The 23381-nt window shown below is 38.6% G+C and overlaps 1 protein-coding gene across 1 annotated transcript in view; it reads left to right on the plus strand.

The window, feature by feature from the left end:
* Window positions 1-4463: 4463 nt before the first annotated feature.
* MEI4 (meiotic double-stranded break formation protein 4) overlaps window positions 4464-23381 on the plus strand; it is a 204652-nt gene continuing 185734 nt past the window's right edge. Inside the window, exon 1 of the mRNA XM_059399205.1 lies at window positions 4464-4695. Within this exon, the coding sequence (XP_059255188.1) occupies window positions 4464-4695 (232 nt within the window). The remainder of the gene's footprint in view (window positions 4696-23381) is intronic.

Consider the following 23381-nt stretch of genomic DNA (forward strand, 5'->3'; position numbering starts at 1 on the left):
TGTTTGTTTTTATATTTTTTAATTTTTTAAAAAGATTTTTAAAAAATTTATGAGAAAGAGAGAGAAAGAGAGAGAATATGGGTGGGGGGAAATATCAGTGGGGAGTCTGCTTCTCCCCACTGAGCAGGGAACCAGATGTGGGACTTGATCTAAAACCCCAGGATCTCAACCTGAGCCAAAGGCAGACCCTTAATCAACTGAGCCACCCAGGTGCCCTCTTACTGGAACACTTTTAAAGTTTTTCTGCCCTACCTCCAAAATCCACTGTGTCCTTTGGATTAGTGGAAGGAACACCAGATTCATCTGAATGAAGGAGCATCTATCTACATGTGGACATAAAAAGGCCAGAAGTCCACAAGCTTAGTAGAATTTGGGGAAAGCTGATCAAGGATGGAGGTCAGGGAATTTAAAGGACAGAATTCCCATTCCATTGACTGTGTTTCCTCAATTCTGCAGGCACTCTGACAGCTTCAGATTTTTGAGTTTGTTTCACCTGATATTATTTCATTGTTACCCCTCCTCTACTCCCAAGCTGTAGGTGAACTGGTGGTGTGTTTTACACTTGAAGATCTCTTAGAACTGAGGAGGTAAGAGTTACAGGCTGGAGCTTCTCATCAGGGGTGTAGACTTGAGGCTTCATTCAAAACTCATCTTCATTTTCCCTATAATTTGTAATTTGAAAAATATTGAATAGGGAATTTTCTGTAGGATTAGTATTAAGACATTTTTTTTTCTGTCATATATAACACATTTTATAATGTTTATGTGGAAAGCATGGAAACTATAGAAAAGCATAAACAAGAAAATGAAATCAGACTTCCTTAACTCATACTCAGTGTTTTGTTTGTATTTTGGTGAATAATCCTGGTCTGTCTCCCTGCCTCTTCCTTCCCTCTTTCTTTTCTTTTCCTCTTTACTTCCCTCCCCCCTTTCTGTCTCTAAATCTATCAATAAATCAGTCTCATGTCTATGGATTCCCCCTTCCCCAATTTTCCAGCTTTATTGTATTTACTATTTTATGTTTATCCTGCAGTTAACATTGTGTGGGAAATACTCTCCCATAGTTTTAAATATTTTAAAAAACATTTTAAATTTAATTATATGTTACAATTTAATGCGTCTGTTAGATATTCAAGCTGGTGACAGTTGTTTTGTTTTAGTAATTATAAATAATCCTTTAAGATCATCTTTGGGTCTAACACTTTTTTGTGACTCTGGTCATGTTTTTAAGATCTTAGAACTTGTATTGCTGGTCCAAAGGGGGATAAGTATTTTGAAGGTGTTTGATGCACATTACAGAAAGATCCTCCTGAATAGTTACCTAATTTAAACTTTCACTTCTTATATAGGAATGATTGGGTGCTCTTTAGTTCATGAAATTTTCATCAGTGATCTTGGAGATGAACAGAATTTAGAATTCAGGATTATAATTCAAAACAGTTTTGACAGTTTAGAGAATTAATTAGTTGATACATATTAAAGTTCAGTAGGTAAAAGTGAGGTTAGGAGAAATAGGGCAGGTAAAAATTGCCAAAATACTGTTTGCAGAGTAGCCATTTCCGCATATATTGGTTGAAGGAGAATACAGGGACCATAAGAAATGTGACTAGATTTCTTTGTAGCCCTGTGGGGGCTTTGCTACGGTAAGGTCTATTCCCAAATGTAAAGAAAAAGAAAGCTCATTTGAGAGAATGCTGTATTCTAAAAAGACTGTTAAAATTTTGTGTTTTCTGCTGTTAAGAATTCAAAGACACTAAATACCTTCTTGGGGAACATTTAATGTTCATTTTAATTATTCATGATAATTATTTGAGCATAAATTGAATTTTAAAAAGGCTTTCTGAAAGTTACTATGGGTCTTTCCTCATTTAAGTAGAGAATATGTTTAGGAAGCTCATATTTTTTTCCATGAAATTTCAGGGGAAATAGAATTTACCTTGCAAATGGAACTTTGAGGATAGGAATGTTATTCTTAGATAAAAATGGCATATGTTTATACACACACACACACACACACATATGAGGAAGCAGTTTAAAAGGCCTGCTTCTGTTTGGTTGTAGGTTATAGTTCTATGTGTGTTTTGAGTGTAATTTGTATGGTAGAAGGCTGTACCAGTATATCTATTAGCAATCACTTCTGTTCACTTGTGGTACAATTCTAATTAATGTTCAGACAAGTGACCCTGGGATAGTTAGAATCCAGAAGGACTTTATAATTTGTTCTTTTTTTGTTGACTGACATTCAGCATGGTTTTAAGACTGTTAGCAAATCATATATGATGACTTAAATATCAGAGCATTTAATTAATCAGCTTACTTAAATCAATTAATTAAAAATCTTTGCAAGATGACAGGGAGTTTTCTGTGATACTGTTATCCAGAGAATTTTGTCCTCTTATGCTAATAAACACGTTTTTTTTTCTTCTTAGTTTTTAGCCATGATTCATAATTGAATATCAGCTCATTTTCTACCCGAAACACTTTAAATAGGTCGTTATTTTCCATTATTGTTATTATTGTTATCTTTAGTCTGTACTGTTATATCTGATGGTGGGCTTACTTCTTTAGGGAGGGTCATCCCTGCTTTCTGCATTCTGCCCACAGGCGCTCTCCAGAAGTACTGAGAGGCAGGGAGTCTGGCCCCCATTGCTGACAAAGCAGATGAGGGATGAACCAGCTGAGTGACATGGTTTCTGTGAAACTAAAATAGGTGCAGCTGTAATTCTAATTAGTTGGTCTATCTTCACAGCATCGAGTCTTGGGTATATTATGTAGCTTCACTATGGTAACTATACTTTGCTTTTGGAAATCTGTTCTTCATAATTTTTTTTCTAATTATAATTCCATACATGTTCATAGCCAAAAATTAGGAAAATTTAGAGAACTGTTGGTAAGAAAATAATAATCACTGATAATTATATAGTAGAGATAAATCCCGTTTACATTTTTTATATTTCCCATATTTTACACAATTGGGATTGTACTATACATATAATTTTAGGTCCTCACTGTTTTTCCACTCAGCATATCATTAGTAGTTTCTCATGGTAATAAAAAATATCTCTGAAAAACCCTATCTTAAGAGATGATATTCATTTGAATTGTCCTATTGTTATTAACTATTTGGTTGTTGGTCCTAGTTTTCAATGATACATTATTCTGTTATGAACATATCAGACATACATTTTTATGTTGATCTCTGATTATAATAAAGCGGTATTATGCTTCCTCTTAGATTGTGTATTTTCAGTGCTAAGCTATAGAATACCAAATAGGTACACAGTTTTGTAGGTTGTGATAAAACCTCTGAAAAGGTTTTATATGATGGTATATGAATTGTTCTTTGAAGGATATATACTCAGGGCTTTGGCAGCTATGAGAGTCAGGGAATCACAACCAGGGAAAATTCAGGAGAGAGATGTGAATGGGAATGAGTTTAGGCTGAGTGCATCTGTTTGGATGATATGATTGAACCACAGTGGAAGGATAGGCTCGAGAAACTGGACAACATAAAGTTTGAAATGTGGAGTAAAGAATTTGAATTTGTTAGACTGGATCTGGCAACCAAAGGTCCTAAATTCTCTGGAACCATTGTACTATTCATTACGAATCTTTACATAGCACATTTTATGGGCAAAGCTCCTCCTTGTGGAGGCCCACAAGGGGTTTATACTTCAATGAGGGTCATAGTATTTGTCCAATGAACGCAGTGGTCTGTCATGTCCTTACAATTACAGACCTTGATACAGTTCTGATTTGGAAAATTTGCTTATGGTGGCAATTGGAAATCTTTGGAGGTGCAGAATCAGAGCACAGCTACAACTTAAATGATGCCAATATTTTAAAGATTGTTCTCAGTATAGATTGGAGGAGCCTTGTTGAAGGCAGGAATAGTAACAAGTAGGTCATGGTTCATGAAGGAATGCAGCAGGGCTGGGAAGCAAGGACTCTAAGACTTAGAAGAATGGGTCTGAGGAGAAAGGTTTGCATTTAAATGTGGTTCAGATTACAGAGTTGTCTCCTTTCAAAATGTAAAAGCCTGAGTGCCCTTCCCAGATTTGCTGAATCTGAATTTTGGGGAGAATTTTGGGACTAGATATATGTATATGTACATTTTTTTAAAGCTCCCTTAGAGACTCTGATGTGTGCTTCTGGTTAGAAAACACTAAATGAATTAATGTGTGTTTTTTCCACCCCAAGAATTTGTCAAATTGTCTGAACCTACCTTTTTAAATTTTAATACACTTAATATGCATGTGTATGCATTTTTCTTTTGCATATTTTTTCATACTCTCTTCAGTTCCTGAGAAAATTTTTTCTGTTACTTGGTGTCAAGTTGTATTACAAACATATTAATTAACGTTACTCTGCAAAATCAATTTTGAGCAAATGAAATGCACTGCAAAAGTTAAACGAAATTTCTGAATTTTTTTTCTTATGAAATGATAGAGACAAAAGTCAGGATGGATGCTCAAACATGGTATTTGAGAACGTCAAAGCTGGCTCTGGCCTTGGCAATTATCCGCTCGACACCAGCTGACACAAGCAGCAAAGAGTACACAGAGCACCTTGCAAAGGTGGTGTCCGAGCAGGAGTCAATGTGGAGATCTAAAGTCCAAGCCTTGGAAGCTGAAGTTCTGCAATTACGCCACAAACTTCTTCTGAGCAGGATGCGTGCAGGAGTATTTAAGAGTGGTGAGTATATGAAAATGTCTTCTGCAAGTATATCATTCTGGGTTTTTATTGTTTACTTTTTTAAAAAGATGTATTTAACCATTTTTGAGAGAGAGAGAGCAAGCGGGGAGGGAAGGGGGAGAGGGAGAGGGAGAGAATCTCAAGCGGACTCAGTGCTGAATGCCCAGCCCGATGTGTGGCTTCATCTCATGAACCTGAGATCATAAGCTGAACTGAAACTAAGAATCAGTTGCCCAACTGATCGAACCACTCATGCAGCTCTTTTTGTTTACTTTTAACTTAATTTTTTTAAAGATTTTATTTATTTACTTGACAGAGAAAGATTTTATTTATTTACTTGACAGAGAAAGAGATCACAAGTAGGCAGAGAGGCAGGCGGAGAGGGGGAAGAAGGGGCTAAGCAGAGAGCCCAATGTGGGACTCCATCCCAGGCCCTGATCATGACCTGAGCCAAAGGCAGAGGCTTAACCCACTGAGCCACCCAGGCACCCCAACTTTTAATATAATTTTTAAAAAATTGAGTATAACTGACACACAATGTTACATTAGTTTTAGGGTACAGTTTAGTGATTGGATAACTCTGCGTGTAATGCTGTATTCACCAAAAGTGTGGCTACCATCTGTCCCATTACATTGCTATTACAGGATCATTGACTGTGCTCTTTATGCTGTGCCTTTTATTCCCAGGGCTTACTCATGCCATTACTGGAGGGCTGTATCTCCCTCTCTCCTTCACCCATTTTGCCCAGTCTCCCAGCCCCTTCTCCTCTGACAACCATCAGTTTGTTGTCTGTATTTATGGGTCTGATTCTGCTTTTTGTTTGTTTATTCTTTTTTTTTTTTTTAAGATTCTATTTATGAGTGGAATCCTATGGTATTTATCTTTCTCCATCTGACTTATTTCACTTAGTATAATACCGTCTAGGTTCTTCCTTGTTGCCTCAAATAGCACCATCTCATCCTTTCTTATGGCTGTGTAGTATTCCATTGTGTGTGTGTCTGTGTGTCTGTGTGGTTATGTGTATGTATAATATTTTCCTTAACCATTCATCTATTGATGGACACTTAGGTTACTTCTATCTTTTCATCTATTGATGGACACTTAGGTTACTTCTATCTTAACTATTGTAAATAATGCTGCAATAACATAGGGATACTTATATTTTTTCTTGTTAGGGTTTTAGCTTTTTCTGAGTAAATATACAATACTGGAATTATTAAATAATTTGATATTTCTATTTTTAATTTTTTGAGGAGCCTCTATACTGTTTTCCACAGTGGTTATACCAATTCTATTTCATCTTCAAAATTATTTGAAAATTATTTGGGTTCCTAAAACTATACTTCTTCTTTGCCCTGTAAAGATTTTTTACTTGTAGTCTTCATTAAGAGTTTATTGTTACTTCCTAATGAATGAGGCTACATTAGATATTGGGATGAAGTTGGAGAATGAAAATATCTAGATGTGAAGGCAATAATGTTTTAAGCTTACTGGATAGAATTTAAAGTCTCATTTTGTAACCTTATTATTTTACTATGTATGTTATATTGAATTTAGATTAAATAATTCATCTAGCAGTCTTGTATCAAGTACCAGCTGTGGACCAGGTATGCAGTGGATGGTGAGGATCCAAAAAACACATAAGAGGAACTGCTGTCCTTGCCATTAAGTACCTACCATTCTAGCAGAAAAGATAGACCTATAAATAATTAACCCAGTGTGATAAATGCTTTAATAAAGATACTGGCAAAGCACAGAGGAAGAAGCCATTCATTCTGCCTGGTTTTGAAAAGACTTCTTGGGTCAGACACTCAAGGTTCTGTCTACTAGTCATGGTCACAGAGCATGCAGCAAGAGGCAGGGACATGACCAAAAGCAGAGAAGTAAAGTGCCATTTATACTGTCAGCATTACATTTCTGAAGTGCCCAGAACACCATGAGGGAGAAAGGAAGAGAAGTGGATTGGTGAATTGGGACCAGATTCAGAAGGGCCTTGAATGTTAACCTGAGGACTGTTTTAGTTTATTTCCTATCAGGAAGTTGACCATAGAATTTACTGTCTCCCTAGGGCCCTGTGAGAGTGAAAGTGGGGAACCATTAATGATTATACTAGGACAACAGGTAGAAACCAAGACTCACTAGAGCATGCTGGACCCTGTGGTCACTCCATTCATCAGGAACCATACAATTTTTCTGATGCAAAGGTTTGACCCTCACATTGGGATTGGGAAAAAATTCTGGTGATTTTTAAAGAATGTAAAAATCCTTTGCCTAAAACCCCTCCCCAGCTCCCAGTTATGCTTCACATTAGATTCAGACTTGTGATCATGGCCTGTGACACTGTGAGTGTTTTCACTTCTGTTTCCATCTCCCAACTTGTCTCATACAACTTCCCCATTGTAAACTCGGCTCCAGCCAACTCTGGGTTTCCTTCCAGCCTTGGACCTTTGTTGTGTTCTTCTCTTTTAATCTCTTTGTGTCTGGCTTCTTCCCTTCCTAGAAGTCTTATTTTAATTGATACCCCTCAGTGATCACTCTATATACATAGCACTCCCCACTAGTTTTTCTTTAACCAAACATCCCCTGTGGATTATTTGTTTGTTCATGTAATTGCCACCTTCTCTCCTGAGCTAGAGTTCAGGTTCACTGAGGAGTGGGTTTTGATTTGCTCAGCACTCTCTATTCAATGCCCACTCCAAAGCCTGACACGCATCAGGTGCTCAATAAATATTTGTCACGTGGAGGAGGTGCAGAGAGGATTTTCTGGCTGTGGCAGTGATTGGAGCAAGGGCGCCAGTTTTAAACATATTTGCCAAAACCCGTATGAAGAATGATGCGTTGAAATCAATCTGTGCTAGTGAAAACTGAATGGAGGTCAGACATATAAGCACAATTTTAGAGTAGACACAATATTTGTGAATGATTTCAGAGACTGATTGAGGGACATAGAGGCATTTGGGATAATGAGGTCTTCAATCCCAGCTTATTGAATTTATTGCAATGCTTTGAATATGGATAGTGAACACTGAAATTTATTTATAGGATAATAAATGGAGTCCAGGTTTGTCTGAGTATAGGCTAATCCCTGAATATACAGAGATTAAGTAGAAGGAATATACAGGGATTAAGTAGAAGAAAGATGGAGGGATGTGCCTTAAAGTCAAAGGGGAGGGGCAGGCTGGAAATAGAGGCATAGACTTAGGCTCCACTGACATTGAAATCATAGTTGACGTTTTAGCCATAGATGAGACTCACAGGGAGAATGGAGCGGAGGATGAGGAGTGCTGGGGATCCTAACATCCCAGAGGTGGGCAGAAGGAAAGGAGTCATGGAAAGACTATGACTGTCATGTTAGGAGTGTCAGGTAGAGTGCACACATGCCTGCTGTGGATAATAGGGTACTCACTAACTTTAGTTTTGGGGATTATCAGGAAAACTCGCTAATCTAATACCCAGATGTTACTCAAATCTCATTATTATGTGAGTGAAAATGGTGTTATACAATTTATAGCCACGGTTTAGTCTCTCTAGAGTCTTTCTAGGTAATGGGCTCTTTCTATTCTATGAATGCTAATGCCATCAATAATCTTAATTATTTTATGTGCAGCTATATGATTAATATAATGCCACGCACATAACAATTTCTGGTAATCTTAAACAGACTCTTACAAATATCTGTGATATCCGAACTGTTGTTTACAGTCAAGTGTCTGTTTATTCCACTGCTCTAGTGGTGTGGGTGACTGGTTCAGAACATGAATGTGCCTGACAGTGAGATCCCAGGTGAGAACTTGTTCTCACACCAAAAACTTGCACTTACAATGCCTGTGAGGGAAAATTTCAATAACCCTACAATTAAAATCCATTTTACTCACAGCAGGAACTATAGGTAAAGTATTTCTACGCAGATGTTTGTAAGTAACTTGTTTTTCCATCTGTTAGATTAACATGAAAAATGAGGAATAAGCAGAAAGATTCAGATAGAGTCACTCTTTTTTTTTTTTTTTTTGAAGATCTTATTTATTTATTTGACACAGACAGAGATCACAAGTAGCAGAGAGGCAGGCAGAGAGAGAGAGGGAAGCAGGCTCCCTGCTGAGCAGAGAGCTCAATGCAGAGCTCCATCCCAGAACCCTGAGACCATGACGGAAGCTAAAGGCAGAAGCTTAACCCACTGAGCCACCCAGGCGCCCCAGTAGAGTTTCTCTCTTAAAGGAGAAAGAACAGAGTCCAACAAAAGGGGGATATTAGATTGATAGGGAAATAAAGAAGGAACACAGCCATTATTTAAATATGTCTAATTTAAAAGACTGACACAGCTTACTCTGAGAGAACTCCATACTTAAGAATCAAAACTATATTATAGATATGTTTATATAATTAAATGTTTTTGTCGGAATTTTCAAGGTTGCTTTACATATGCAACTGTTCTCAAGTGGATAGAGACAGCAGGCCCTCAGTAAATGTTGAAAGGAATGCTTCTTGACAGATTGAGAGGCTGGGGAACTTAATTTACAGCATCAACTGTCCATTGAGCAACGGAGCAACCCAGAATTCAATAAAGCAGAGCTGAAATGGCAAAGTAAACAAATAAAAAAGCATGATGGAGTTTAAAGATTTTATTTCTTTATTTGACAGAGAGAGATCACAAGTAGGCAGAGAGGCAGGCAGAGCGAGAGAGGGGGAAGCAGGCTCCCTGCTGAGCAGAGAGCCCAATGTGGGGCTTGATCCCAGGACCCTGGGATCATGACCTGAGCCGAAAGCAGAGACTTTAACCCACTGGGCCACCCAGGCACCCCGCATGATGGAGTTTATACAGCATTTCAGTAACTCAGCTATTTCTTTATTCTGATTTATTTTCTACATCTTCTTAGAGAGAGAGAGATACTTCTTTATTATATTTATTAAAAGAATAGACTATATACAGAAGGGATAAATAGAACTTGCTCTTAGAATTATGCCACATTATAATTTTACTTAAATGCTCCTTAGTAGTGGGAGGAAGGAAAGTGGGGAAGGATCAGAGAAGCCAGTGACCCATTTCTCCAAATCAGTCTGGGTAATGGCTCGTAGGCATGGTTAGGTGTCTACTCAATATCTAGCTTCCTTTCTAAAGCACTTTCTACTTCCTCTCTAAAGCACTCTAATTTTGTTTTGGCAGAGATGGGCTTATTCCCAGTGGGCTAATCCATGAAAGGCTTAGATTTGTTTTGCCCATATTGTTCTAAAGTTGGGCAGGGGCCAATGAAAGGTAAAAAAACAATCTTCAGAGCTTTTGATAAAGATTTGCCTCTCTGTATAAAGAGATTGAAGCTCATGAAAGAGAGCAATTAAATTTCTTTTTCTTTTTCTTTTTTTTTTTTTTTAAACCTCAGCCACTTGTTTCCAGCATGCAGCACTGCCGATTGAAGATACAGTGCCTGGATCTGTGGTAGCCAATTTGCAACTGTGAAGCAATATTGAAAAATTAATGCCAGCACGGGAAGGACCGTGAAATAGTTGGAGGAAAAGAACCTAGGCCCCTCTTGACATTGCTGAGCAATCACAGCTTTATTAGGAATGTTTAAAAAAACAAGGAATGTTTAAAAATGTTTAAAAAGACAAGCAAGGATTTAAGCTGTCGTTGTCCATCTGTCCACAAATAACTGACCTATAGTCACAGCTTTGGAGCTCAGCATTTGTATGTTGGGGCCTTCACTGTTGTATAGGATGTATCTGAGCACATCCTAATTTATAGAGTGGGGAAGGAAAGAAAGGAAAAGTAAGGAAAGGAAAGAAAAGAAAAGAAAGAAAAAGTAGTTCTCTTCTAAATTATTCAAATAATTGAGAAATTCTAAATAATATTAAACATTGTTTATATAAACATTATAAAACATTTCTTGTTCTAAAATTTTTAGGAATAGGAAAGAAATTATTCAGGAAAGGAAAGAAAAAAGAAAAGAAAGAGTAGTGCTGTTCTAAATTATTCAAATAACTTAGAAATTATTCTAAACATTATTAAGCATATATAAAAACAAATAACAAATTCTTTGTTATTTTCATTTATAAAAACAAATAACAAATTTAGAACAAATTCTTGTTCTAAATTATTCAAATGACATTATTTGAATTGCATTCAAATTAAAATTTTTTGTTCTAAATTATTTGAATAATTTAGAACAACACTACTTTTTCTTTCCTTATATCAGGAGTTGTCTTGATCTATAGGGGAGAAATGAATGAGAAAAACTATGTTTAGTCTAGAACAGCTTCCTGTTAAGGATGGCTTCATGATGTTGGCAAGAAGTTCATCTCTGTCTGTGTAGGTTGGTGAGTGAGACTCAGAGCCTAGAGACTGGCCTGGAAGGTGTCGGTGGCTGTTCTTAAATGTTGACTAGGGATTAAAGGGGACATGGTGACAGGAGCAGGGCTTTGTTAGTGCGAATAATGGCACAGAATTTCAGTGAGCAGATTTAGGATTAAAACGAGTGTGTGTGTGAGTGTGTGTGTGGGTATGAGTGAGAGAGCGCATGAGAAAGTGGGGTGGGCAAGGGGAATCTGGAGAATTGCAATTATACAGCAATTTGGCATTCCCAAGAGGGAAGTAGTTAGATGAAGTGTTGGGTGCCTGCTTTTCCCCCTACAGTTTTACGTATTCGGTGTCTTCATAAATGAAAGTGAGGCTATTGGATGAGCAGCTGACTAGAGTGAAAAGAAGGTGAGAGAAAATCACACCAAAACGGTTCACTGATTTCCATGTTTATTTAGTAAATGTCCGTTGAATACAGAGCTAATGTGTAGAGTGCTTGGGGGTGGGTGGCGGTGACGTGCCCAGCAGCACATGCATTTTCAGAATTGGATTTAACTCTTCTGTGTTTTAGGTCCTGGGAAACAGCTGACTCACCTGATGGCTTTGGGAGCTTCCCTCCACACCAGCTGTCAAGGTTTCAGTTTACCCACCTCCTTGCCTGTTGTCTTCTTTACTGTTTTATACTCAGGATCAAATCCTCAGCACTCCCGTGCCTGCCTCAGTTTGGATTCAGGAAAAGGCTCGTAGCTACATCAGTATTGATGGAGGTCAGAAAGGGGCTGGATAGCCTGGTTGCCCTTTGCACCTGTCCAGACCCAGCGTGGAGCCTGTCTTTGTGTCGTGACTGCTGCTTTTCCGGCCCAGGCCCACTCAGCCTCTGTCCCATCCTGCCCTGTCCCAAACCACCGACTGAGGAGACATCACAAATAACTGACCTACAGTCCCGGCTTTGGAGCTCAGCATTTGTATGTTGGGGCCTTCACTGTTCCACAGGAGCTGAAAGGGCATAGAAAATGAATATATAAGCATTTCCCTTCTTAGTGTTGACATAAGCTTTTATAATGTAGATTTCCTTAAAATTGCAGTTGATTTAAAACATACATGCCTAATGTACATAAACATCAGTAGATGTGCCGTTAATTTAATATGGGTTCTAATGAAAGGCTCCAAAATAATTTAAAGTACATTGATAATTACATATTAGAGATGCTTTACTCATTATATAAAAATTGAATTAATCTCTTGATAATAGAGACATGCAAAGAATTTAAAGTTAAGGCTACAAATGGTCCAAATCTTAAATGGATTTGCTAGTGACAAGGCACCTGTTTAGAAATATAAATATGTCAGCTGTAAGAAGAGCTGTTTCTGGGGCACCTGGGTGGCTCAGTGGGTTAAAGCCTCTGCCTTTGGCTCAGGCTATGATCCCGGGGTCCGGGGATCGAGCCCCGCATCGGGCTCTCTGCTCAGCAGGGAGCCTGCTTCCTTTCCTCTCTCTCTGCCTCTCTGCTGCCTCCCTGTGATTTCTGTCTGTCAAAATAAATAAAATCTTAAAAAAAAAGAAGAGCTTGTTCTGGTAGGAACGGTGGGTGAGACGGAGGAGGAAGGGCCGAACACGTGCTGGTGCCGTCCTGGGCCAGGAAGAGGCCAGGCACTTCAGAGGCTGGGCTCAGGTGAGGGCATCTGAAGAGTCCCGCAGTGTGTGATGTTCCAGATGGACATCGTCAACCCTGCCACTCCTCTTCGCAGTGCAGGGCTCTGAGTCTCACTGTGTGATGCAACTTTTTTACCTGAGCTGGGTTCCCCAGAGGTATCTTGAATATCCAGGCAGTCCCCTAATTAGGGTGCCTCTACTTTCTGTGCATCTCTGCATTCTTTCCACTTCCTCCCTTCCAGTGTCACTTCCTTGGCCCTCTTGGCCTGATTTATCTCAATTAGACTCCATGTTTACGGTTGCAGCCTTGCCACTCTCAAATCTAGGCTACAGCTCAGACTCAAGTCTTCTCATTTACTGCAGGATAAACACAACCCTTAAAATAAGCTACCGGCTTCTCCTCCATTTGGCACATACTTCCTTCTCTAGCCCATCCTGTCATCACTCTGTCCTCCACATTCTGCACTGCAACACATGAAATGTCTTTCACTTACTCGAATTCAACTTGTTATCTCTCAGCCCAAAGCTTTTAAACCTGATGTTTTTCTCTGTAGGATATATTCTCCCAATCTTTTTTTGTCTGGTTGCGCACTATTCTTTTTTTTTTCTGATACAGTTTTAATACCCTTTCTGCCTTTGCTGACTGCCTCCTTAGACTAGATTAGATTACCCTGCTGGGGAACCATACTATTCTGTACTTTTCACAGCATTTGTGAGCCAAGTTATAATTGTTTAAGCAGGCTGTCTTCCCTGTAGGACCTAAACTCCATGCTTGAAGGAGTGTGCTTTTTCTCATCACTGCTCTATTTCTGGGATTAGCACAGTGCCTGGCATGCGGGGGCGGGGTGTTCGGGATATTTGTTGAATGAGTAAGTTTAGACATGGTTTATGTGAATGTGAATACCTGGAACAAGGTGGCTGGGCTGATCTGTCATTTCTGGGGATCTACAAAACCTCTCCAGTGCTGGGAGGAGGGTCAGGAGGCAAGACCAAAGCATCTTAGGGAAGGAGACACTCTCTAAAGTAGGAGGAGTATGAGGGCGCCTACCTTTGAGCGAGCCATCTATTCATATAGTAGTTTGATCAGACTAGAATAAGTGAATAAGGATTTCGGATTCTCACCTATGGAAAAGAGCTAAAATTATTCAAAGTACCTTTCTTTGAACTCCAGGCTCTTTTCTCAATGTAATTTTTCTTTTTAATAGTTTAACCTGTAGTAAAGTTTAATCTGGTACTTATCCTTAAGATTATATTTATTTTTTGCAGGTTTTGACTGCATTTTTAAATGCCCTGCTGTTTGTCTGTATTTGATTTTTTTAGATTCTTTTAGAAATCTGAAGGTACCATTGACGATTTTGAATTTGGTATTTGGGTCCTAGACATCTTGAAAAAAAAATTTTTTTTTTTAAGAATAAATTCAATGTGGAGTGAGTAAAATCCAGTTAGATAGCTGTGGACTGTAGTTTAGACAGGGAAAATTAATGGAGTAATATCTATTGCATTAACAAAGTAAGAAGGAAATCAGGCAAATAGGGTCAATGGAAGTAGGCTGGAGATCCTGCAGTTTGGGTAATCTCCCAGGTCATGCTGACAGGACTGGTCTGAGGACCACAGTTTAAGTAGCAAAGGACTGTGGACTATTTTGGGGGTGGAGTTTGTGAAGGGAAGGAGAAGAGATAGGTTGGTAGTTGGAGAGGGGGCAAGGTGGAAAGTTTTTTTTGTTGTTAAGATAGACAAGATGACAGCACACTGATTCTCGAGTAGGAAGAAAATAGCAGAAAGAGGAAAGTGAAAGCTTTGAACAGAAGAGGAAAATAAATAAATCACAGAGGCTTGGGGCCTGAAACCCAAAAGAAATACAGAGCAGGAGTGGTTAGCCTGGCCCTGGACCTCAAGCAGGGGCTGACATTTCTTCTTCTGAGACTCTTTTGAAGGTAGGAGTAGGTACCCCTTTATTTGTGTTTTTTGCTGAGTCCATTCCTGACAGCTGTCCTTTAAAGTTCGTTTTTGTTCCCTTTTCCACTTCCAGTGTCTCTTCTTAAACCTGTCCTATTGTTTTGTTATTGTTGTTGTTTCAAACTGCTTTTGGATTTTCATTCTTGCATTTCTTTGCCTGCTGCTATAATTCTTGTCTAAGTCATCCCCACCTCCTGCCTTGGTTGTAGAAAAAGAAATAAGGAAAGCAGAGTTAACTAACTTGCCAGAAGTTAACTGGGTAATACACGGAGAAGTTCTTGTAAAATCCTAGAACAGTGCCTATCTAGTACTTTAAGGAGCTTTCTTAAACCAGTGGTTCTCAAAGTGTGGTTCCCAGACCAGCTGCGTCAGCATCAGTGGGACCTTGTTAAAAATCCAGATTCTCTGAGCCCAGTTCCTTACATAATCAGAAACTTGGGGTTAAAGCCCAGCAGCTTGTGGCTTAACAAACCGTCTAGGTGATTTCGATGAAAACTGAAGTTTGAGAACCACTGGTTTAAACAAATAAAAGTGAAACATATATTCAGGGAACATAGTAAGACTTCTCCAGAAAAGGGGTCGGTAGAGACCTGTTCATCCCCTGCCCCAGCCATCTGAGTGACAAATCAAGAGGGGTTTGTGGGCCAGCCTCTGAAAGATTTCATAATCCCAATCGATAATATGTAACCTTGTCACCAAAGAATTGAGAAAGTGTTCATTTAGAGCCTGAGAGAGCTGAGGCAGATAGTAGAAATGAGCAAAAATGAACAAACACTAGTAACATTAACATCACCCTAACAACTATGTTTCATACTGTTCAATGAAGTGTATATATAAATGTAATAGGAATCCGAGGAGTGGGTACTGTAGATTTTTGTTCTAGAACTTCTCTCCTCCCTCTTTCCCCTCCTTCCCTTCTCTCCCTCCCTCCATCCTTACTTCCCACATCCCTTCCTAAGAAGCACTGATACGTTCTGTCATTGAGGAGTCTGAATACATGTTTTCTAGCTTAGAAAATGTGCAGTTGTGGAAGACAGCTCCTCCCCTTTTTTCAGGGGAAACATCCTTTTAAATATCTATTTTAAGTAATTTCAAAGACATCTTGTAGGGGTAAAGTTGGGGATTAGAAATGCAAGATACTGTATCCTAAAAATCAGTAGAAAACCTTCAGTTGTGATTAAACTAGACTATTTTACCAATCCTTAAAAAGTACGTAATGTAACATAGCTAAAAAGAAATACATTGCTGGAAATGAATGCTAGCATGTTGCAGGCGATAAGACAAAATACATTTATTCATAAATAAAGTTTTGTATCATGCTCCTGGAACACACATACTTGCATTATGTTCTGGGCCCTACTGAGAACTAAATAGCTGTAACTTCAGCACAGAATTCCTAAATTGAATGTGAAGACAAAGCAAATGTCTCCGTGAAAGCAGCAGAAAACCAGCAGCAAGGTGCAGTGCTGGGGAGTGAGTATCTGTAGGGGAGGGGCCCTGCTTGGGGATCCCCTTGCCTCCTGTATGATTTGTGTAGTAGCACTCCTTTCAAGGAGGGGCAGCATTTCTCTTCTTATACTGCAGGGGAATGGTGGTCTTTTCACGCAAAGTCTCCAGTTTTGGAAACATCATTTACGTGAATTTTACAATTTAAATTGCTTGTAAGGACCTCTTAGAGTGAATGTGAGGAAATGCATCAGAGAGTGCTCAGCTGTAGGGTATGTGTGCGGGGAGGAGGCCACAGGTTGTGAGTTGTTCTCAGCTTTCCGTTGTTTCACCTCACCCATTATTCTGTAATAAGCATGTGATAATTTTTCTTGTTGTCCATCTCTCCCGTTTCTCTTGGAATCAGAGAGAAATATTGCCTGTGTGCCTTTAATACATTCAGACCATGTCTGCCAAGTTTTATGCTTTGAAATAAACAAGGGAAAGATTTTGTCCAGAGAAAGCGGGTTCTTAATGCTTGCACAAGCCTAGCTATAAAAATTCCTCATTACTCTTTTAATTAATAAGTCACATGAAGAACAAAGTCTACATTACTTTTGTGCCCTCCCTTGGTGCTTGATTCAGCAAGATCTCTCACACAGTAGTTTTTCAAAGATGTTTCTGGGCTTGATATTTGAATTATCACTTCTGATGGGGCTTATAAATATTTGTAGCAGAAATAATTTTCATGAGGTAAAGCAGACTTTTCTATGTAAAATCCAATGTAAGACATACAAAATGTCACCATTTATATCCATTTGACAAATAACCACGTGGTGAAGAAGTAATTGATAAAAAATTTGAACAATGCTTCTGGTCTTTCTATGTACTTTTTAATTGTATTTGAATTATTCTAATTCATCGATAGAGCAGAATATGTAGAATTTATCCTCCCTCCCATTATTTCAAAAGTAATATTTTTGAAAAAAAAATGACCTTATTCTTCAACCCAGGTCATACAAAATAGATGGTAATTCTCATATTTTAATACCTGGTTTTGCTAATCAAAATTGTGCCTTTAATGACTCCGAAGTTATTTCCACCCGTGTATTTTATGAAGTGTTTATCCTCATCTGATTACTTTTTATCCTGTGAACCGCAAGGCATCTCATCATATCTGTAATTTCCAAGCAGGAGTCAGTCCAAAGTAGGCCAAGTCCATGCTGGTGGGCTGCTTTGTGTGGCTCTGCAGCTCTCTGATGTCTGGTGGGGCAAGCAGTACAGCGGGAGCTGGGCTTGGAGAACTGTATGCCTCAGTGAGCTGTACTTTTCCAGTTCTCTGAAATTTTTCTTTAAAGAAGTGCCTTGTCTGTGCACAGGCATTTGTGATGGTGAGCAGAGTGATAACAAACTTACCTGCTCACTTACCATTTTAATAGCAAATGCCATATGAATCTAGGCCTTTGGTACCTATAGGTCGGTGTGAAATAGAAGGGTACACAATTAATCAGATTTTCAACTTTAAATTTAAAATTTTATTATTTATTAATTTTAGGGTTTTTTTTTTAAGATTTTATTTATTTGACAGACAGAGATCACAAGTAGGCAGAGATGCAGGCAGAGAGAGAGGGAAGCAGGCTCCCTGCTGAGCAGAGAGCCCGATGCGGGGCTCGATCCCAGGACCCTGGGACCATGACCTGAGCTGAAAGCAGAGGCTTTAACCCACTGAGACACCCAGGTGCCACGAAAATTTTATTTTTGTTTTTAAAGTGTCTTTCTGAAAGGCTTTTCCTCCTTTTTGTTGGTAGCTCTAAGGCTAGAGTTCCAGGCTGTGGCCCTGAACCCTGCCCGTGCATTAGAATCACCTGGGGAGGGGGAGCTCTTAAAAAATCCTGATGCTCAGGTTGCCCCCCAGTCTATTTATATCAGAATCTCTGGGGGTTGGACTGAAGCATCTGTATTCTTTGACAATCTCTAGGTTATTCTAAAGTATGGACAAGATTGAAAACCACTGGTTTAAGGCAAGCATTCATATTCTGTATTTAACTCAAATTCTCTTATTATCAGTTTCTTTTGTTGATCCCCTCCTAGTTCTAATTTCCTTATTTTACTAGGGTTTTCTCTGTAGTGTGCTGCAGTTCTTTATTAGAAAAAGTAGAAGACATTGGTGTTGGCTCTTAGCAGGGAACATCTGACTAATGTCCTTTAATGTGATTTGAGAACATGGAGGCAACTGGGGAGAGGGGATGGCAGGTCTGTAGGCAGCTGGGAGAAAGACCATTCAGTTGTCTTTGTACACGTTTGCGTGTGTGAGTGGCATGGATAGGTTTGGAGTTGGGTGCTTGGTGGGGGATCTTAAGCTCTTCTGTGTGAATAGTGAGGAGCTATAAAACGAAGACTGGCATTTATGCCAATCTACTTTTTTTTTTCTTCTGTAAGGTTAAATAGTAATGGATAGCTTATTTTATCCTGTGAAAGCAATATCATAAGGCATATGCATTTAAAAATTAGGGGATAGTTGTATTTCTGTGCTTCCTTCAATATTATTGATTATGTATAGTAGGTAGCTTATTGAGCAGTTATACACTTTAAAACGAATCTCTTTATGTGATTGCCATCATTTCTGTAGTGTTCAGGGTCCTTGAGTTAGTAGTAATACTGAGCAGCCAATGATGAGTCAAAAAGCCTCTAGAGAAAAGGACAAGTATCATTCCTTCTGTCAAATCATGTGTAATAGGTGACTTTCCATATAAGTTGGCTATGAAATCTTATTGGCAATACTTTGAGATATTCCTGAGAAACCTATATCTGTCAATGCGGGTTTTTTCTACAAGAAAATATTTTCTAGATAGTTCTGTAGTAAATACTTTATTCAACTACTTAAAATATTCTACATTTATTGGAAAGTAGCAGACACTCAAGTTTTTATGGCATGAATATCATGGAATTACTGGTTTACCAGAAGCATCTTGGAAGTAAATAGAAATGATGTGATGGTAACATCCATTCTGATATGCCTTTATTTTTATTTATTTTTTATTAACATATAGTGTTTGTTTTTTTTTTTTAGGGGTACAGGTCTCTGATTCATCAGTTTTACAAAATTCACAGCACTCACCATAGCACATACCTTTCCTAATGTCCATCACCCAACCACCCCATCCCTCCCATGCCCTTTCCTCCAGCAACTCTAAGTTTGTTTTGTGAGATTAAGAGTCTCTTATGGGGTGCCTGGGTGGTTCAGTGGGTTAGGCTGCTGCCTTTGGCTCAGATTGTGATCCTAGGGTCCTGGGACTGAGTCCCGCGTGGGGCTCCTTGCTCAGTGAGGAGCCTGCTTCTCTCTCTGCCTCTGCCTGCAGCTCTGCCTGTTTGTGTTCTCTCTCTGATAAATAAAAAATAAAATCTTTAGGGAAAAAAAAGAGTCTCTTATGGTTCGTCTCCCTCTCTGGTTTCATCTTGTTTAATTTTTCTCTCCCTTTCCTGTCTTGTTTCTCAAATTCCTCATAAGGAGGAATCATATCATATGACATCATATGATAATTGTCTTTTTCTGATTGACATTTCGCTTAGCATAATACCCTCTAGTTCCATCCACGTTGTTGCAAATGTCAAGATTTCATTTTTAATGGCTGCATAATATTCCTTTGTATATACACACCACATCTTCTTTATCCATTCATCTGTTGATGGACATCTAGGCCCTTTCCATAGTTTGACTGTTGTGGACATTGCTGCTATAAACATTCAGGTGCACGTACCCCTTCAGATCACTACATTTGTATCTTTGGGGAAAATACCCAGTAATGCAATTGCTGGGTCATTGGGTAGTTCTATTTTTAACTTTTTGAGGAAATTCCTTACTGTTTTGCAGAGTGGCTACTCCAGCTTGCATTTCTGCCAACAGAAATGCCCCTTTCTCTGCATCCTCACCAACACCTGTCATTTACCGACTTGTTAATTTTAGCCATTCTGACTGGTGTGAGATGGTATCTCACTGTCGTTTTGATTTGTATTTCCCTGATGCTGAGTGATGTTGAACACTTTTCATGATGACACACCTTTATATGAGGGAAGGGCAATGCCCAGAGCCCCCTGCTTAATATAAAACAATTCAATGCACCAATGACTGATCCTCATCAAGGTCAAACACATAGGAGGTGCTCAATGATTAATTTAAGAATGCGCATTCATACATGAGGGAAGAAAGATCCAACAAAGGGAGAGTACGTGTTATTGATGATGGGAAAGGTTGCTAAAGACAGATTCAGGAGGTAGATTGCTCATTGGGAGGAGCAAAAGGTTGGAGTTAGATGAATCTTGGTTGAATCTCAACTCTACCAACATTGGCTAAGTTCTTTAAGGCAGAGGTAAATGAAGATGATGATGATAAGAACAATGACAAGCAATCGAGGTTAATGGGGAATGTTTGGCACTGAGCTTCCTGACACATGGACAAAAAATAAATACCAGTTTTCTTCCTTCTTGGACTTGACAGTCAGATGGCAATTGTCATTGATTGCTTAGCAACAGAAAAACCCAATTTTTTTTTTTTTTTTTTTTTTTTTTTTTGGACATGAGGATTTTGTTGTTTAATTCTGTTTCTGTCTTGCAAAGACCTGGATCTGTCTGGCTTAGCAGATTATACCAGTGGGAAAGAAAAGAAAAGAGGTTTAAGGGTGTGCAAGAGTTTTTCCTCCCAGTAGTAAACTCATTCTCAGTTCCAGTCCAGTAGCAGAAGTGGAAGATTCTCAGGCCTGGCAGTCTGATTTCTTGTAGGAGTAAACTGCTTAGAAAATTTTGTATGAATTCAGCTGCTATCCTATTTAATTATTTTGAGAGATAAATTAATAGAACTTGATTTTCATTCTCCGTATTGTAACAAAAAGTTCTCATCTGACTTCTGTCCTGTTTTGATTTCTCCATCATGTAATTTTCAGTGCTCTCCTTCCACATGGACCCTATAATTTCTCGTGAGGAAAACATCATCACTCCTTGACTGTTTCAAGAGCTTTCTCTGGGTTAGGTTATCTGTCACCTTTGTTGTTGTTGTGTTGTTGTTGTTTTGCCTCTCCAGTTTTTCTTAAGATATGGTTAAGATCGTGTTTTAAGCAGTGATAGTTTTCCGTTGTCTTGGTGCAGGTTACATTCAAATTCTTTCCCATGGCAAACCCCAAATCTTTTGTCAGCCTTGTCCCCTACTCTCCTACACCTCTGCTTTCCCTCTGCTCTAGCTGTACTTTCCTGAGCTATTGCTGGGCCCCTGCTTCTGTACCCTTGTTCATGCACCTATAATCCCATCGACACTTGTACTGTACGAAATCTTTCTGGCTTGTCCCCAGTTTGAACTAACTCCTCTGTGTTCCTCACCAGATCACCTGTACCTCGATATCTCTCCTTAATACTAATGCCTTTTTCTGTGTAGTAGAGTTAGTTGTTGGCCTGCCTTTTTCTTAGTTCTTTAGGTAGGAGGCCTGCCAACTAGGTATATGACTTTCGGCCATATCCATATGTTCTTACTTACCATCTGGGTCCTCCCAGCCCTTATTGCAATGCCTTTACATTGTAGTGCTGAAAGTATCTGTTTTGTGAAATCATCTATTCTGACAAGGCAGGATATATTAAGTTTGTTTTACTTTCTCCCTGAAAAACATGTCTTAATTTCATTTTTAATGGGGAGATTATGTTGTTCTTTTTGTCAAGTTTATTTAATTTCCTAGGCCACTGATTTTTACAATGAGTGATGGATGAATGAACCATAATCCTAAAGCTATGCTGTACTGCTTTATAACCTTGGCCTCACAAAGTTATGAAAACCAGAATCCCTGAGAATGGACTTAATTTTCAGGATTATCACAATAGTAAAAATCAGTGGAAATGAGTTCTGCTTGGTTAGCAATAAATGTCTGCAAAAAATTGACTTTGAGCTCTCCTTTTTACTACTCACAAGACTGTATTTTAATTGTAATTGAAAGTATAATAATTGACTACCAAGCTGTCTCTTAATGTGCCTCTTTTTCAGAATTAAGAATATTTTTACTTTGTATCCTTATGTTAGAGAACACACTCTGTGGTATTAAGTATACGACTGTTGACCACATCCATATGTTCTTACAACGTTGTCATTTGCGGCTTTACTGGCAGACAGACTCTACTTCAGAAAAGGAGGTCAGCTGTGGAAATGCCTATGTTTCCAGAATATCACATGTGAATGATTCTTGATCTTTATAGCAAGCCTATAATTAGGCATATGATGAGCTATCATGTCATCTATCAAATGTTGTATTCCATTGTGAAATGAAAGACACCTGAGTCCTAGACTCAAAATTGGTCAATTATAGTCTTTCTCTATTTCTGGACTGTCAGTCTAAGGTTATCAGTATTCTCAGGTTTTGTAAGATTTAAAGAAAAGGGTCATTTATGTGATTCTACAATGAAATAATCTTTTTATCTCTGAGCCTTCTTGATGCTTTTCTTGTAATGCTTTTACAAAATTCATTTAGCAGAAATGGCTGATTATGAGGTCAAAAAGTATTTTGCAATTTGGGAACCAAATTTCATGAGCCAACATTTTATAATTTCTTTTTGGTACCTGCAAGATCCATTATCAGATTCCTCTTGGAGTGATATCTCTGTATGAAAAGGAGTGGTAATTTCTGATCCCTGCAAGGGTCAGTGAGGGTCATGGAGCAGGGTCTCCTCACCTGGATCTACAGACTTGATGGGGATTGTTAGCTCCCTGGGGAGGTAGACATCAAGGCTTTGAAAGACATCCTTTGAAAGGATGATGGGTGTGTATTACGGCTTGTATTATAATATTCAACATTTGGAAGAAACATTATATTTTGTCACCAAAATTGAAGATTAAAAGGGATTACATGAATGTTTTGTGTATCCTAAGACTTTGGGAAGCCTAAGTTATTTGAAGATATATGTTTAGCATTTACCTGGGAACAGAATGAAGTGTTAATGATTCTGAAATAAATAAGAAGGTGCTATTGGAAGGTGGTATTGCCCTGCATGGGTATAAATAAAATGGTAATTTCGATGATACTAGGAAAATAACAGTGATTGTCTTAATTTTGTGTTTTCTTGTTTCATAGAAAGCGATCTCCTTAGCGTCTGTGATTGTCAGTGAAGTTTTAGAAGAAATATTGGTTTTAGTTGTAAATAGTAACTATTTGATAGTTGGGGGTTTTTTGTTTTTGTTTTTTTTTTTTTTAAGTTTTATTTACTTGAGAGAGCATATGCATGCACTGGGGTGGGGAGCGGCAGAGAGAGAAAATCCAAGGGTGGACTCCCTCCTGAGCACAGAGCTCAACACTGGGCTCAGTCTCAAGACCCATAAGATCATAACCTGAGCC

The sequence above is a fragment of the Mustela nigripes genome, chromosome 5 (genome assembly GCF_022355385.1).
Source record: "Mustela nigripes isolate SB6536 chromosome 5, MUSNIG.SB6536, whole genome shotgun sequence".
NCBI lineage: Eukaryota > Metazoa > Chordata > Mammalia > Carnivora > Mustelidae > Mustela > Mustela nigripes.